General features: G+C 38.8%; 1 protein-coding gene across 3 annotated transcripts in view; it reads left to right on the top strand.

Annotated features, from left to right (window-relative positions):
- The window catches only part of shroom2b (shroom family member 2b), a 30,216-nt gene that overhangs the window by 3,061 nt on the left and 8,192 nt on the right, over positions 1 to 18,963 (top strand). Inside the window, exons 2-5 of one of the 3 annotated variants that reach the window (XM_039674122.2) lie at positions 388 to 536; positions 13,691 to 13,819; positions 13,899 to 16,089; positions 17,906 to 17,985. In XM_039674122.2, the coding sequence (XP_039530056.2) occupies positions 388 to 536; positions 13,691 to 13,819; positions 13,899 to 16,089; positions 17,906 to 17,985 (2,549 nt within the window). Of the gene's footprint in view, positions 1 to 387; positions 537 to 4,217; positions 4,318 to 13,687; positions 13,820 to 13,898; positions 16,090 to 17,905; positions 17,986 to 18,963 lie in introns of those variants that run through there. The other 2 variants (XM_039674121.2, XM_089125028.1) reach the window with 2 other exon arrangements.

The raw sequence follows: 18,963 nt of genomic DNA, 5'->3' as shown, positions 1-18,963 counted from the left end.
TAAAATATTTATGATTTGTTTTAAATTATTGTTTATAATTTTTAATACACTAAATGAAACCATTAAAATGGAACCCAGATTTTTTGTTTTTTTCTTATAAATGTTGTTGACTACATTTTTCTTGGCTCGTATCATTCCTAAGCAGAACTTCCAGCAGATTTCCAATCAGCAGAAAAAACACAAACCACATCCTTCCCAACATGGAAGCTGGAAACAGATATTCCATAAATAACCGTAGATAACCGTGTCAAAGATGAGCAGGAAGAGCCGCTGGTTTCATTTATTCCTGCTTGTGTTATCAGGCTTTGACTCTTGCACTGAAGTGGAAAGCAGATGTAGATGTTTCTGCTGGATGCTGATGTTTGTTGTGTGTGTTTGTTTGTTTAGGTGGAGGCCGGAAGTGGAGCGGCGCTGGCTCGAGTCCGGAGCGGGGATCAGATAGTCAGTGTTAACTCAGTTCTTCTCAGCGGTTACAGACTGGAGGCCATTTGTCTGGTTAAAAGCTCACATAAGACGCTCTCTCTGGGAATAAAACGGTAGGATTCCCTGTTAAAGTCCACCTGACACCAACACTGACCCGGTTTGATGGCTCATTTGCTTTGCTGATTAGTTGACCTCATAGTTGACAGTGATTTCAAAACCATGCAATCATTTCCTCAAGTTTTCTTTGTGAATAATATCCTATTTTAACTGGAAACCCGTCACATTACAGAAGTAACCCTGATGATGTGTTTGAGTCATTTTGACCCGGAGAGGATAATTTCACTAAAACGTACTGACTTCGCTCACACAGGGTTTAACACTTCCCTAAAATCGTGGGATAGTTTTTGTACTTCTTTGGGATTTTCCCCCCACACTTGTTATATTCAAGAATTACTGGCCTACAGAAAATGGTTTATAATCTCTATTTATGCTATATAATCACCAAATATTGGATTCAATCTTATTAGGTAACTCAGCGTAAGGGGCTAAATCCGTTTCAGTGAAGACGCCACAAACTCACTGTGCGGTTTAGCAGCACTTGCGTTTAGATGTCCTGTCTAAATAAAGATCTAGATGAGCAGGATATTTTCAACCTTGTTTTTAAATTATGTTCTTCAAATTCGGCATGATATGGACATGCAAATGACTCTTCTATCGTATTGTGACAGTGAAATGAAAAAAACACAGAGTGAGACTTGGAATTTATTGTGAAAAGTAAGTGTTGCATTTTGATTAAAGATTACGAGGTCAAAAAATTACTTAAAAATAATGCACTGAGTAGATGTTCAACAAAAATAAGACCAACGACATGAGAAAAGTAGTGCGTTTCGATTTCATTCTGTATTTTAGTAAATTCCACACATTTGATTCACACATTAAATCTGGATCTGAACTGAAGCATTCTGGTGTTCCCCTGAGATTTCGTAGTTATGCTGACGTGTTTATGAGTGATACTTTTGCCAAACCACAATATGTGCTGTGTGTTTATTGTTGCTGAGCCGTGGTGTTGAGTTTCGCCTCAGCGTCTGGTGGAAGGGATTGGCTGCGATTATACGCCTGTCTGGAAATTAAACTCGCACTGTGAATATCACACAACCTTACAGATATTTTTAGGATATTCCTATCTGACTGGAGTGCTTTAGTCAGCAAGTAGTTTGATTAATATGGTAGTTACATTTGTATCCTCTTCAAGGACAAAATTTAGGCCTGAGTGTATTTCTTAACCTGGTGTGAACAAGTTTTCATCCAAGAATTCATCCCAAAAATGAAAGCAAATCTGACTTTTTGCACAGGCTGGTTGAATCAACCCAGAACACCCTAGAAACTGCATAGCAACACCCTGGTAACCACTAATAATATCATACAACTGTATAGAAACACCCAGGCAACCACCCAGAACATCCTACCAACTGCATTACAACACCTTGGCAACCACACAGACCATCCTCTAAATGCATAGCAACACCCTGGCAACCACCAGAGCATCCTAGCAAATACATAGCAACACCCTGGCAACCACCAGAGCATCCTAGCCAATACGTAGCAAGACCCTGGCAACCACAAGATCATCCTAGCAAATGCACACAAAAAACCTGACAACCGCACAGATCATTCCTAGCAACTGCATAGCAACACCCTGAAAACCACCAAGAGAATCCTGACAACTGCTTAGCAACATTCTAGAATCCTAGAAAATGCATGGCAACAGCCTAGCAACCATCCAGAGCATCCTAGCAACTATATGGCAATGCCCTGGCTAGTGGCAACCACACAGAGCATCATAGAAAATGCATAGCAACAACTAGGCAACCACCAGAGCATAAAAGCAAATGCATAGCAACACCCTGGCAATCAAAAGAGCATCCTAGCAAATGCATAGCAACACCCTGGCAACCACAAGTGCATCCTAGCTAATGCATTGCATTGCAACACACTGGCAACCACCAGAGAATCCCAGCAAATACTTAGCAACACCATGGCAACCACAAGAGCATCCTTGCAAATGCATTGCATTGCAACACCCTGGCAACCACCCAGAGCATCCTGACAACTGCATAGCAACACACTGGCAACAACAAGAGCATCCTAGCAAATTCACAGCACACCCTGACAACCACACAGACCACCTTACCAAATGCATTGCAACATATTGTCAATCGCACAGATCATTCCTAGCAACTGCATAGCAACACCCTGAAAACCACCAATAGAATCCTGACAACTGCTTTGCAACAGTCTAGCATCCTAGAAAATGCATTGCAACACCCTAGCAACCACCCAGAGCATCCTAGCAACTATATGGTAACACCCTGGCAATAGTGGCAACCACACAGAGCATCATAGAAAATGTCTAGCAACACCTAGGCAACCACCAGAGCATAATAGCAAATGCATAGCAACGCCCTGGCAACCACAAGAGCATCCTGACAACTGCATCCTGCTGATTTCTCTTTGTCATGCATCGTTTGTTGTATTTTGTATGTGGTGTTTTGTTGAAACTAAAGCGCAATGAAACAAGCAGAAGCAGTCGTGTGAGCTCTCCGTCTCCCGCCTGGTTTTATTCCAGGCGTTACGGCAGAAATCAGCATGACATTTCTGAGTAGGTGACACCATTATTTGACAGTGTGGAACAAAAGTGGCGTCATCATTGTGTGCTGGTGCACGCCGTCCCACAAAAGAGGCCCGGGGGCCGGCCATTGTGTGTCCACACGGCTCTGCTGGGCTTCATGTGCAGGACTGGGACCTCTGGCTCAGTGTTGCTCTTCTTGAGGGAGTTTATATGTATGATGAGGCGACGAGACTAAAGAAATCCTCACCCACAATCCTTCCTTCCCAAAATGTGTAGTTGTACAGGACGGAGATCCACTCAATACTGTTATTGTTAGGGAGCAACTATATTTGGTCAATTTTATTCATGCATAGTATACTGTACACAATCACCAGTTATTGGCCAGTGTTACATTCCCTTTGTCACCCCATCAGAGCATCTAAGGCCCTACAGCGCCACCTAGTGGTGTTTAAAATCTCTGAAAATCATTGTAAGTGCATTCTCGGTGCTTGAATAAGTAATTACTTCACAGCCACTAAAAAAAGTACGTTATAGAGGATGAATGTGTGTAGTATGATTGTAATCCGGACATACTACAGGTGATGAAACTAAAAAACTAAAATATTGTGCAAAAGTTATAATTTTATATGATTATGGCTTAGAACTTGTAAAACCCCCAAATTCCAAATCTCAGAAAATTAGAGTATTACATGATATCAATAAAAAAAAAAAAGATTTATTGTTGTTATCGTACTCTTCTTTGTTTCAGGGTATATTTAAAACTTGTAGTGTTTGTCAGACTTTTTAAGTTGGGCCAAACTGCTAAGTAATGCAAAAGCCATTTTATAAAATTAAAAAACACGACAACATCAGAGTTCTGTCCAGTTCTGAGCCGATGCCGCCTGATCCCTGAATCCAATTACACTCAGCAGACGTTTACCAGGAGGAAAACAACACTACACACACATTCACATACAACTAGGTTTGATTATTTTGATATATATTTTTTGCACGCTTTAATTCTAGAGATGTGCTGCATGTGAGACTGCCGTCCAAACTCATGTTTCAGTCGTGATATCTGTGTTTTTTCACCGTGATGATAATCTCCCCCTGTGGCTGGAGAGATGGGTGAGTCCATTGCCTAGGTGAGTGTGTTTGGCGCGCTGTGATTGGCTGCTGGCCGTGAGCTCGTTATTGTGGTCTCTGGGCTCATAGTAAAGCACACACACACACTCTGAACACGTTCCACTGTGAAGATGGACACACTGCTAGATTCAGATCAACAGGTATCTGCTATTTTACATCTCAAGCGCTGTTTGTAATGATGCGTGTGTATACATTTGTATGTATACATAGTGATTTGTGATGGCCACAAAGAATATAGTAATTATTTTAATTAATTACAAATGTACAGTGTGTTTTTTAAGTTATGTTGTACTTAGTTAAGTACTGATTAATATTAGGGTTTGGCTCTGGGTGTTGTTCGTAATTATGCATACAGTAATTTACTGTTATTTCTGTAGTAAGTTGTAACTACGTCACCTTAAAATAAAGTGCTATAATAATCACAGCTTAATCTTTATTTAACTATTAAGTTTAACAAAATGTCAGAAATTTGTAATTTTAAGCTCTAGATCAGTATTATTTTAGTATAATTGAGAAGGTATTATAGTTTTTATTAATATTTTTATTTTTAGGTTTCCCATTTTCCAGTTTTTCATTTTCATTTTAGTAGTCTTGTGTTTTTAAGTTGTCTTTTTAGGTTATATGAATATTTATTCCAGACAGTATTACATCCAAGTTAAATTAAATGACGTTAATGTTTGAAAACTAAATTAAATTAACGTTTATTTCAAGTAATTAAATTTTTTTATGCTGTTGTTTTTAGTCATTTTCATTTCTTGGTTTAAATAAAAATATAATGAATTTTTTATTTAAATATGAGTTGTTTTATCAATTGAAACGGAATGAAAATAATAATAATAAGAAAAATAAGTATAATTTTTTAAGTACTTTATTTTATTTCAGTTATGTTTACTTAATTTCTAGTGACGAATTAATTATTTGTGATTGATGGTTTTAGTTTGTGAAGTGTGATAGCCCTGGCCTGTACGTGTGTGATCGTGGCCTCGTGTCCCGTGGTCTCGGACTGTCCTCGTTTGCCGTGACGCCTGTTACATCATCATGAGTGTGACGAGGGCTGGCGAAGCTCAGGGATTGAGACGCAGCCGTATTTAGAGAAACTGCGCGAGCTGATCTCATATGAAGATTTTGAGGTTTTGTTTTCAGGAGCTAGTTAGAGAAACTTTTGGAAGAGGACTTTAAAGGAGTTAATGAATTGGAGTTCTCAGTTATGTCTGATTTATTAGATGATTCTCCTTACAGGAGTAGTTCACTTTTTAAAAACACTTTTGCTGATAATTTACTCACCCCCATGTCATCCAAGATGTCCATGTCTTTCTTTCTTCAGTCGAAAAGAAATGAAGGTTTTTGATGAAAACTTTCCAGGATTTTCTCCATATAATGGACTTCAATGGGGTCCAAACAGTTCAAGGTCCAAATGAGAGTTTCAGTGCAGCTTCAAAGGGCTTTAAACGACACCAGACGATGAATAAGGGTCTTATCAAGCGAAACGATCGCTCATTTAAAAAATAAATAACAAAGTTTAAGTTTTATAAGCACAAATGCTCGCCTTGCTGTTCTGTGATGCACATTCGTGACTCTGGTGTTCGAACTCGTTCATCAAAATGAACGAATCTTTATCGAGTCATTTTGTTAATTTCGTTTGTTGAAACCAAATGACTCAAAAAAAGATTTGTTCATTTTGATGAATGAGTTCGAACAGGAGAGTCACGAACGTGCATCACAGAACAGAGCAAGGCGAGCATTTGAGCTTATAAAACTTAAACTTTTTATATATTTTTGAAATGACCACTTGATAAGACCCTTATTCATCGTCTGGTGTCGCTGCACTGAAACTCTCATTTGGACCTTGACCCGTTTGGACCCCATTGAAGTCCATTATATGGAGAAAATCCTGGAATGTTTTCATCAAAAACCTTCATTTCTTTTCAACTGACGAAAGAAAGACATGGACATCTTGGATGACATGGGGGCGAGTAAATTATCAGCAAAACTTGTAAAATACACACAATAGTTGACAATACAGTAAGCGTATAGAGCTGTAAAATGATAATGGAGAGCTAAGAAGATTTAGATACTAATTTAGTACTTTTGACTTTTGCAGAGGCTCAAGATTGTGGATCAGAAATTTACTGTAAAAAAATCTGAAATTTACAACAAGAAAAAAAAGTAGCAAGAACTTTACTGTAAAAATCACATTTGCTAGATCTAAAAAAAATTACTGAAAAAAATGTATATTCCCTTAAATTAAATAATGTTACTATACTTCATTATTAAAATCTGTTTATTACCTTTATAATATTGACAAACACATTAAAAACAGAAAGACGTAAAGAAAAAGAAACATGATTACAAGTTTTTATTTTCCACAAGCTGAGGTAAAGATTCAGTGTCATAATAACCACACATACAAAACACCATTATACTATCAAACACAACAGCATTAAACATTCATTTAACATACATATGGAATATAAAAGCCTGATATACATACATAAGTTTAAATAGCAAATTGCCTTTTTGTAGTACAAATAGTGTGATTAGTGTGTGTTCACTGTCACACATTCATTTAACAACATAAGATGGAATATAAAAGCCTGATATACATAACTAATAAGTTTAATTAGCAAATTGCTTATGCATTGTCTTTTTGTAGTACAAGTGATTAGTGTGTGTTCACTGTCACACTGAAAATTCCCCCCCAAAAAAGTGCACTTAAATATCTGATGATGAACTTAATTAACCGAAAAATTAATTAATGTTTTCCACAGTAAACGATAAGAAAACCGTTCCATAAACTGTACATTTAACAGTATTTGAATGAAATGTCCACTTGACAGGTTGCATGTTTCTCAGTCTTTACTGTTAAAATGAGTTTTTTACAGTTTGTGCATTGAAATGATGGTATTATTTAGGGTATATGGATCTATCCGCTCTCTCGCTGGCTCTCTGTGACCTGTGTGTGAGCCGTAATCCTGCTGATGATCATCACGGCACTTTCTATTGTTGTGTGTCTGTCTGCCTCTATTCAGGCTTCAGTCCAGGTTAATCACTGCGTTCTGAACGGCGACGCTAACGGACAATTCAACGAGCTGATAAAAGCGATTTCTGGGAAATGCAAAGTTCACTCATGAAACTCTAGATGGAGACATAGATGGATACAGACCGAACGTCCCATCCTCAAATGTTGTGGGCGGGGCGTAGTTCGGCTGGCATCCAGGCTACGTACGAACGATATCATAGAAGAATAAATCCCGATTCACCAAGAAAATTTGTAATAAAATATATATTCTTAGAGCCCGTTCTCATCCCAAAGCGCCATATAGGACGCTTTTGCAAAAGCGTAAAATATCCAACGCACATGGCACCCTTTAACGTCAAATGAGACGCAGATATATTTGGGCAGAAGGCGCCCCCTAGTGGTCTAACCCTTACCCTACACCATACCTAAACTTAACCATAACCGAAGCGTCTCATTAGACGTTAAAAGGGTGCCATGTGCGTTGGGTATTTACGCTTTTGCAAAAGCGTTGTATATGGCGCGAATGCGTTGATTCTTAATGTACGGAAGAATATACAAACAACTGGAACCACACATGCGCAAATACACTTACTCTGTACGGCCTTATGGTTCATCCTAATACGACTAACATTATATTGAACCATATTGCATTAATTCATAAAATTATTATAAAATTAAACTATTTAATTTCACCTTGAATTCATTTCAGTAAGAAAAGCTGTGGTCCATAGATTCAGCTGATTTACCTTTTCGTGAGAAGTTGCATACAAATATTAATTAATCCACGCAATTATTGGCGAAAGAGACTATAAGCAGAAACAAAGCAACTTCGGCAAGCTTTTCCAATATTAAAAATAATATCCAATATTAATATTAATGATATATCAGTCATCTCTCTAATTAAAGGAAACAACAGATCTCGTACAGCGGAAATATTGTTGATATTCTGAAATTGAATAATAACTACTGCTTTTTTGATTTTATTTCATAGAAAGTTTGCCTTTTATTTTTTAATAATACAATGAAATTAATAGGTTTTTTTTTTGCATTTCTGAATATGGTGATATATATTTTAACATTTAGAGGGCTAGTTTTTAATACGGTAAAATGCTGTATCTTAGCATATATTTATTCAGTTATTTTTTTCGTTAATATTTATTCATTATTTATCTATTTAAAATGTTAATTTGTCCATATTTCAGTTTCTGTGTCCTTTATTTTATTTGTCTTTAGTCCTGCTTTTATTTGCCCATGATATTTAATAGACCTTCAGCCAATTATAAGCAGATTTTGTAGCATCTTACTATAATACTCCTCGCCCTGCCCTGTCTCAAACGCCTTTAATCCCTCAAGGAAATCTGCGATGGACGGGGACGTGCCATAAGACAGATACGCGCTGTCTGTGTCGTTTCAGGCTGTGGGGTCGCATCATACTTGTGTTTTCATCATATATGCATGGGTTAAAGGACGCTTAACATTAGCTTTTAGTTGTAGATGCAGTGGAGTCTTTCCACACATGCCTAGAGGTTAAAGATGTGTCCACACATCTTGAAAAGCATTGGAGAAATGCAACAGGCTGGAAAAACACACAGCCAAGCAAAGTCAATGCAGTATTGAAGCTCCAAACGCTGTTTGTGGTTTAAACCAGGTCAAGAAAGGGGTAAGTTAAGTTTGACTATTTGTCAGCATATCATGTTTTGAGCTTTGTTTGTCGTACTGTTTGTGGAAATGCATTTACCTCTTTATATTATCTCTTAGTGTTGGAGGTAATGCATTACAAGTAACATGAGATATGCAATCAGATTACTTTTTTCAAGTAACTAAAGCACGGCATTATCGTTGCATTTACATCAAAATTTACTGAAAGATGCAAATTTCGACAGCTAAAAAAGGCATTATCGGTCAAAAATACAAGCTGCAAATATTTGCATAAAATGAAAATGTGACCTGTTGTGAAGCATCAAACACAACAAAACAGTGTCATAAAGTGTTGAAAAGGTCTTAAGTAGCAGAATACAACAAGCATAATTGTTTCAGGGAGAGACCAAACTATGCATTTTACTTTAGTAAAACTAATCGCCCCTCTGGGACAAATAAAGGTGAATTGAGTACCAAGTACATGTAAATAATATACACATGCAGTTTATGGGCCACGTTTTGGTTTGTAGCTTCATCAAACATTAGTAAACTATTATAGTGGTAAACTATAGTAAACCATACATTTATTTAGAGCAGGTGTTCTCGATTAGCCCAAACACAATGAGCCTTTCTCACTGTTTACACGAGAACGCTCGCGGGTGAAAACGTAAAAATATTTTATCGGATGTGCCTTTTGTTTACACGGCGACGGCGTTTTTGAGGCTTAAAAACGCAAAAAGTGAAAATCTTAAAAACGCTCCACCGCCGCGTTCCCGTGTAAACGGTAAAAACGCAAAAGTCTGCTCGACAGTGAAGGTTGTACACAGGCGTGTGGACTTGGTGTTGTTGTATTATGCACTCCTAGCCGTCTCAAGTGCATACTACATTGAATTTTACACACTTTTGCGTCACCATTTGCGCGCGGATTTCCCCACACAAAACGCTCGTCTAAACGCAGATAAAAAGTGATGACGCAACGACGCGTTTTTTCTTCAGAATCGTTCACGTGTAAACATAGCCTCAATCTGTGTTCTTGTCTGTACTTCTTGTGAAACGTCATCTTTTGTGGACCGTCCCAATACACAACTTTGCATTTTGGCAAGAACGGTTAAAAATCCTGGATGTGTTCTTGACGCCCATTTTACAGAGGATGCATCGGTTTGTAACTTGTGTGAACTTGACGGCAGAAATATCCCAGCATTCAATTCGGCATTACGGCGGTCTATACGGTCATTCGTAATTTCTACAATTACATATGCTATTTCATTTTTAAATTCACTTCTGAGAACATTTGATGCGAGAAATCAACTGTGTAGATTTCAAATATTGTCATTTTTACGAAAATTCATGGCGAATCGAAAATGTGCTCAAACGTTTTCGGGAGTGAGAATCTCCATAAGCGCCTGCGGGTGATAAAGGGATAGTTCAGGATTTAGCATTAAGTTTTGTATTAGTAGAAAACCTGTAGTGTTTTCTAATAACCGTGCTTTCCACCCTCATATTTCCCTGAGACGAGAGATTTATGTATTTTTTGTCTGGAAAAAATCCTCCGATTTTTACACTCACGCGTATTTCGATATTGTTTATCGATTCCTGTGTGCGCTTTTTAATGTGATAAAATTACTTTAGCAGGAATTTAGTTTGATACGAGACAAGATTTGTCTTTTGTTTTTCTTTCGACTTGATGTTACGGTCAAAAACATTTTTTTTTCAATTTTTTTTTTCTTTCGTTTCTTTCAGCTTAAGGATGTTCTTGCAATGCAGCTTTTTTCTATCTCCTTAATAATTTCAGCATTGGTCATTTGCATTTGTATAGTGACTAGCACCCAAAAGATCCAACTTTAGATGATTTTGATCTGGTAGACTCATTCTCATTGTCACCTCAATTTCATCTGATTAGATAAGCCAATTGAATAATGATGCAATAATGAACTTTAAAACACTCCAAATAAGTGTTGATCCTGCATATCGGTCATTATTCTGCATGGTAGTGAACTGATGTGATGAACTGGCCTCTCAGACAGACAACAGATTGAGAGGAATGTGTAGCCACTCATCTCCCTTTGTGACAGATTGAATGGCTAAGCTCCCATTTATCGCATGCAGTCGCTGCTCTGTTGTTCGGTGGGCATATGGTGACCCCGTCCTTCCGGAAACATGGCTTTACCCCGGTTATACCCTGAGCCGACTGTAAATGAGTTCGGAGCGAAGCATTCGGGTTTTATGTTATCAATACAGTAGGAGTGATGATAGTACACATTCATTATAATGTGTAATACAGCAAAATAATAAATAGTCTCTATGGCAAGAGACAGGGCTGTGTGATGACCTTAGTATCATTTATATACTATATTATAGATTTTTTTAATATTTTGAATTAGATTTGATTTTTATGTTTTCTGTTTTTATATAAAAAAATATTTTAGTTATCTTTGTATGTTTTTTTTTTTTAATTTTATTTTTGTAGATCTATTACGTTTTAGTTTATTTAGGCTTAGTTATTTTAGTGCTGCAATTGTTAATATTTATTTTTTTTAATAATTATTTGTTTATTTATTTCCAAATTTTAAATGTTGCCTTGGCTAACTAAGCTGAAATAAAATAAGTTTAAGTTTTTTAATATTTTTATTTATTTTTATTTTTAATAGTTTTTTGATGGTTTTGGCTTTCGTTTTTGTTAATGATAGTAACCCTGTGACTAATACAGTAGGATGGATAATCAATCTGTCAAATCCTGTCTCTACTGTGTTTTGGTTTATGATTCGGATCATGAATTTTTTGTATAAATTGGCATAATTGTAATACTTTTCATACTTTCAAATTTAAGTCATGTTTAAAGTCATTTTACTCAACTTTAACATCAGGTTCAGGACAGTCTAAACATTTATTTATTATTTTTTATATATAATTTTTATTAATATATTTATTTTATTTTATAATAATTTTAACAAAAATTAATGGTTTTTTTTTTTTTTTTACAAGAGCAATTCATATGTTTTATGCACCAGCTGATCAACAGTATATACAGGTGAAACACAAAAAAATATAATATGGTGCAAAAGTTTTATTACCATTTAGCATTTATTTCAGTAATTCAACTTAAAAGGTGAAACATGCAAAGTGAGATATTTCAAGCCTTTATTTGTTATAATTGTAATGATTATGTATTATAGCTATGAAAACCTCAAAAAAAATTCACCTTTTAAGTTAAATTACTGAAATAAATGAACTTTTGCACGATATTCAAATTTTTCGTGCTTCATCTGTACTGTGTTTTCTCTACCTTGTTGCGCAGGAAGATTAAAATGGTGGATATTGTAACGCAAACAATGCCTGCAGAAAGTGAAGTACACGTGGCCAGGAACTTTCTCACGAAGATTTTGAGAAGTTCTATGAGGTATTGTGGAGCTGTTGGTCTTTGTCTCGTGACCCCCAGCCCTGTTCGATCCTGTAGTTATGATCATCCATCGACCCATCCACCCCTGCCAGACCCGAGTATCACATCCTCTGCCATGTGGCCTCTTAGCTGTAGCTGTGCTGTTCATGTGCAAGACGGGGATTATACGCTTAAGCTTATTATCTGGCTGTCAATTTCACTGGCTTGTTCAGAACCTGTGAGCGTCAGTCAGTGCAGAATCTTCAGTGTTTCCTGCTGTCTTGTTGATCATTTGTCAAAAACATTTGAACAAATACTCTGCTTGTTTTTCTTTCTGATTGTATCCCCTCCTTTTCCACCTCACATGCATTTCAGGAAAAATCGCTTCAAAGGGTACGTCTTGTGCAGCTAAATGAGTTAACATGAAATTATATTCTGCAAAAGGAACAAATTATGTTATTCAAAGTTCCTAAAGTAGATCTCTTAGATCATAAATATTCTTGATGGTCTGAATGATAACTGATGTCTTTTTAACATCTTAACACCTAACATTAGTAGTATGTTTTATTTCATGAAAATGTGAAAATTGTGACTTAAAGGAGTAGTTCACTTTAAAAAAAAAGAATTGCTGATAATTTACTCGCCCCCATGTCATCCAAGATGTCCATGTCTTTCTTTCTTCAGTCGAAAAGAAATTAAGGTTTTGACAAAAACATTACAGGATTTTTCTTTACATAATAGACTTCAATGGGGTCCAAATGGTTCAAGGTCCAAATGAGAGTTTCAGTGCAGCTTCAAAGGGCTTTAAACGACACCAGACAATTAATAAGGGTCTTATCTAGCGAAACAATCGCTCATTTCAAAATTCGGTTCATCACAAAATGAACAAATCTTTTTTCGAAAAAAATTTCGTTCATTTTGATGAACGAGTTCGAACAGGAGAGTCACGAACGCGCATCACAGAACTGAGCAAGGCAAGCATTTGTGATAATAAAAAGTAAACGTTTTTACTTATTTTTTAAATGAGCGATCGTTTCGCTTGATAAGACCCTTATTCATCGTCTGTTGTCATTTAAAGCCCTTTGAAGCTGCACTGAAACTCTCATTTGGACCTTGAACCGTTTGGACCCCATTGAAGTCCATTATATGGAGAAAAATCCTGGAATGTTTTCATCAAAAACCTTCATTTCTTTTCGACTGAAGAAAGAAAGACATGGACATCTTGGATGACATGGGGGTGAATAAATTATCAGCAAAAGTTTTTTTAAAAGTGAACTACTCCTTTAATATATGTATATTTACATAATATGCATTATTTCATTCTTTATTTATTTAGTTTTAGTCCTTAGTTCTAACCCGTTGTAGGCTATAATTATGTACAAAATCCTGTTTCAATTTCTAGAATAAGCCTGATTAAACTAAAGTAGTCTTTCTGAAAATTTAACAATTTAAATTGAATTACATTTTTTTATTTCAGAAGGAATGAATCATCATGTAGACCCCATTCGTGGCACTCTGCTAAATCCACAGATAACCCCACCACAGACAGCCCTAAATCTGAACCCAGCCCTGCACCTGACTCCACTTGGCAGACAAAATATGATGCAGGGTGAGATTCTGAGGGTTTGAATGCAGTGAATATAAATTAATCTGAGTCAGCATCATTTATTTTCTTCGTATTTTACCAGCTCACCCACTAAAGAATTCACCAGCTGTTGGGGACAGACCAATCTGCGACAAGTGTCCTGCCAGGTCAGCTCAGTGGGAAATATGGAAAGTGTAGAGCCCTCATCTCACGCTTTCTCAAAAGAGAAGCCGTCAAGCAAACCCAATGGTGGAGAAGATCATCCGATGTTTTTATCAGGCACAACTGACCACAGTCCGCCTCGGGGTGTTGCTCCCACAGAAGGGATTTTTTACAGAGGCGTTCCCAACGATCCTGGAGTTCCCAATGACAGCCACAGATACCTACAGATCCCCATGGGCAACGGGGGACGCGTGAGTCCCAGTTTGGAGGAGCAAGCTAGCTCCAAATTCTCCTCCACTTGGAGATCCAACCATAGACCTGTGTGGCATATTCCTGAGAGCAAGATGACCTCTATCCAAGCTCCTCCACCTCCCTTGCGTAGTGATAGTTTCACTGCCACCAGAGTTCATGAAAAGAGCTTAGTGGGATCGTTCCCTGAAGGCATATCTGTATATCCACACTGCAGAGCTGTGGACCAACAGTTGGATAGTGAAGCGAGACACAGCTACAACCCACCTCCAAAGAAGGACTTCTTTCAGCCGTATCTTTCGGTTGAAGACTACCCAAATAAGCCAAAACCTTCCAAACCCTTTTCCCTTTCAAGCACTGATGTAAGACAAGGGCAGAACCCATTTACGTACGAGCTTCAGCATCCGAGACAGCATAGTGATGATAGTCACTTTTCTGTGCACCCTAACGGTACAAGTTCACCAAATACCCAGAGTGTTGGGAGCTACTACCGAAGCCTTCAAGATTTACCCACCAACGCTGGCAGTCGAAACAAAGCCAGAACCAGCATGGCATTCGACCCCAATTATGAGGGCCAGGCTCATTTCCGTTACTACTGCATCACTGCCCAGCAGCCATCCCTGAAATCATCCACGCAGGGTTGGATAGGAGATGAACGAAGGTCTGAAATGGGAACCAGTCAAGGTGCTACAGACAGGAGCTTGGTTGGTTCTCAAAAGGCTGTGAAGACAAAGTATCCCCAACTGAATGTACCCGAGAACAAGAGCTCCAACGGTTACACCAAACAGGCCATCGGTCCTCCATCTCAAGCCGCGTCCCCTTTACCAAATCATGTGATTTCAAAGTCCAGCTCTGGGGAAAGAGAGACTCAAAAGAAGAAAGAAGGAGTTAAACCACAGCCTTCCAGGCACGTACCACCTGGACAACACCTGGACAATCCATGGACCAGCAAGCAGGATCACAAGATCTGTCCACACAAGACCCCCATGTTGCACTCTCTGGCCCAAGAGAGCAAGATGGCAGAAAAAATGACCGTAACAGCCAAAGCAGGTGCTCAAGAATCAATTGATGCGATCGGTGGTAAACAGGGAAGAAGGAGTGACCGCTACGCCACAACTCTACGCAACGAGATCCAACAGAAGAGGGATCAACTTCAGAAAAGCAGAAGTGCAGCTACCTTGACTTGCTCAAGCGAAGTTGAGGATGACTCTGACATCTGGAAGTCTAATGAGACCTCCACGTCGTCTTCGGATGGTTCCTTCACCAACACTTACAAAGATCACCTGAAGGAAGCCCAAGCCAAAGTTCTGAAGGCCACGTCATTTATGAGGAGGGACCTGGAGCTCTCTGGGAACGAATCTGCATCGGATCAACTTCCCAAAAGATCTGGGCCTGTTAATGGGCAGGTCTCCCGCATTGGGGGGCGTAAACGGTTTCCCGTGGATAAAAAGATACATTCCTTCTCTGAACCGGACAAGATCAATAAAATAGGAGTTGAGGATAAAGCAGCTGGGTCGTTTGTAGACCGATATAAGTTCTTCGAGAGTTCCTGCAAACCAGTTCTCCAAAAGCCCATTCCCAATGAAGACCACATCGAGAGAAAGTCTAGATTGACTGGAGACTGTGAAAGCATCCATCAAGCTCCCTTAAAACAAAGTAAATCAAGCCATGCTGACCTTAATACAGAGGAGCAACAACGGCTCGGTACGTTTGCTGAATATGAGGCTACATGGAACATGCAGAAAAAGCCAGTGGAACGAAGAATAACGGGCAGATACCGTTCGGCTGAAAACATTCTGGACTCAGGCTTGGAGGAATCCAACAGCACAGTGTGTGTTCATGAAAGATCCCGTTCCTCACCTTCTGCTGACTTCTACGGACAGGTGAGAAGATGATTATTTGTTTGGTCATGATATTGATTATGTTTTTGGTGCCCAGACATTTAGGCTCAATCCCAATTCACCCCTTAGCCCTACCCCTCCGTTTTGCGCGTTCACGTCTAGGGGTAGGGTGTCCCGATTCTTCTTGAGATCGAGGGGTAGGGCGAAGGGGTAGGGCTACATAGCCCTCGAAACAGAGATTTTTCAGAGGCACACTCCAAATAACACAGTCTCATCCCAAAAAGTCATATAACTGACGTTTTGGGACGTATTTTGACCATACGTCAATATCCGCCTTTTTAGGGCCCCCTTAAACGTCGGTAGATGGCGTTCCCGGGCCGTCATAAACTGACGCTTTACCTTTAACGTCAGTTAGGTGACGGGTTAGGTTTAGGGTTAGGTTTAGGTATGGGGTAGAGTTAGGATCCCATAACCTCATCTACCTACGTTTAAGGGGGCCTTAAAAAGGCGAATATTGACGTATGGTCAAAAGACGTCCCAAAACGTCAGTTATATGACGTCTTGGGATGAGACCGGGTTGCTCCAAACGGAGGGCTAAGAGAAAAGTTCACGGAATGAATCGGAAATCACCGGCGAGATGGAACGCAAATGGTTAAACATTTAAATTTAGTGCCAGATGATTCCACCACACACTTTATTTTCTATTATAATAACACTATAGTCGTTTAAATTGACAAATGGTATAATAAATTACCTTTCCGATCAGAAAAGACATACATTTCGAGGAAGGGATGTTATAATCATCATGTTTATTCAAAGTTAAGAGCAGCTGCGCTGATTGTCAGTTGTTGTCATGGAGAAATCCTGTGCAAACTCTGTAACGGCAGAGCCATCGCCGACGACTGATGACGTATCGGGTTCATGAAGGGTCGTTCCATTTCGTAGGTAACATTCCAACCCCTTGGCCCTTGTCACTCTGTTTTAAGGGCCAAGGGCTACACTCAAAAACAAGGGGTCGGGCCAAGGGGTGAATTGGTATTCAGCCTTAGAATTCAATATTCTCCACATTTCATTAGATACACAAGGCATTGTTTGGTAATAGTAAGGGCTGTTCGATTTTGAGACATAAGTGTTCATTGAATCGATTGTAAAATCGATTTCCCATGTCTAAAAGACGTTTCCATTTTCAACACCAAATATAGGCAAATCCACGGACACCTAACAGGCATTAGGACGAGCGTAAAGATCAGCCGCAGTCAGCAATATTTCTGATGATTTATTGGCGTGAAGTTTCGTGCACAATGAGAAACAGGAGCGCAACATTTAACACCCGCCAAATGCGGGTAAAAATGAACTTTGGCAATCTGGCGTGTTTCTATGTTTACTCACTTTGCTTGGAAACTTCGTGTAAGCCAAATCTGCGCGGATTTAGTGCAAATACGCAACTCGTGAGTCCTATTGCGCAGAATCTGTGCATTTCTGGCTTACTTGAACACACGTGGACGTCACTAACACAAGCAACAAATAACGCCGCCCGTTTACTTGCATTGAAGTAATAGAGATTTGGTTAACAGAAAAGACATTGTTATTTTCCAACATCCAACATGTTCTGTGTACTGTATTGATCTGTCCATCTAAAACACATTTTAAAAAGGCTGTTAAAATTGATCCCCTGTTGATCCGATCGATTGTGCAATCGATTTTCGAACGTAAAGTGACAGCCCTAGTAATTGTTGTAATGAGTTTGCTGATGGCACAGTGGATAAAGTATGATAACATGATCTTTAAGAAGGGCCGGTCTGTCCTTCAGGTAGAAGAATCTTTGGCATCTGTGTTAACGGATCCACATTCCTTTCAGAAAATCCCTCCGCCACCCAGAAAGTCTCCTGTGGAATCTCAGCCTGAAGCCAATGGCCAACAGGAGACCCGTATCACCAGGTTAGGATTTCTTGTCTTCTCTACAGGGGTTGGACAAAAAAACTGAAACACCTGGTTTTACTACACAATAATTTGTTAGAATGGTGAGGGCCTCATTTTGCATCCAAATACAGCACCAATTGACAGATAGAAGTCCTTCACAGTGACCAGAGGGATTATGAGCCGTTCCTCTTCCAGAACAGTGTCCAGGTCACTATATGATGCTGGTGGACTCGCTCCTCCAAAACACCTCAATAATATTCAGATCTGGTGACTGTGCAGACCATGGGAGATGTTCAACGTCACTTTCATCTTCATCAAACCCTTCTGTCACAAGTCTTGCTGTGTGTGTTTGTGCATGATCATGCTGATACACGGTTTGAGCATCAGGTGCTCATGATCCTCCAGAAGGGTTTGGTAGTCCTCGGCAGTGTCGTGTCCATCAAATACAATCAGGATTGTCATGATATTGGAGCTCAAACCATCACTGATCCACCCGTGCTTCACTCTGAAGATTGGCCGCCAGGCATATAGATGTGAAACCTCCAACATTGGCCAATGTTTCAGTTTCATTGTCCAACCCCTGTAGGTGTTCAGATACAAGTAAGGGCCTATAATTTCTTTAATCTGATTATATACATATTAGGGGCGTAACTGTACACAGAAGTCACTGTTCGATAAGTTTGATGCATTTACATGCCTTCCCCCCTAATTCCTGATTGCTTCAAAATAAAAATGAAGGAATTGCAACTGCTGTTTTCAAACTTATTGGTTTGATTAACGTGTTGTGTGTAGCCTACAATGTCATTTTCTTTGCTTTTCATGCGCTGACAATGGCAGATGCACAGTACACTTTTTCAAGAAATCATGGAAAAATACAGATTACAGATAAGAGTAAGACGTCATTCAAAACTGTAAAGGGTCTTTTATTTGTGTACACTCAAAAACATTTAGACTAGTGTCTTCGGGTCTTTTTCCTATAAAGGCTATTAGCAAACA

Source organism: Pimephales promelas, chromosome 21, assembly GCF_988280905.1.
Source record: "Pimephales promelas chromosome 21, fPimPro1.hap1.1, whole genome shotgun sequence".
Taxonomy (NCBI): Eukaryota; Metazoa; Chordata; class Actinopteri; order Cypriniformes; family Leuciscidae; genus Pimephales; species Pimephales promelas.
Note: the sequence above shows the minus strand (reverse complement) of the source record. Positions and strands in the feature narration are given on the sequence as shown.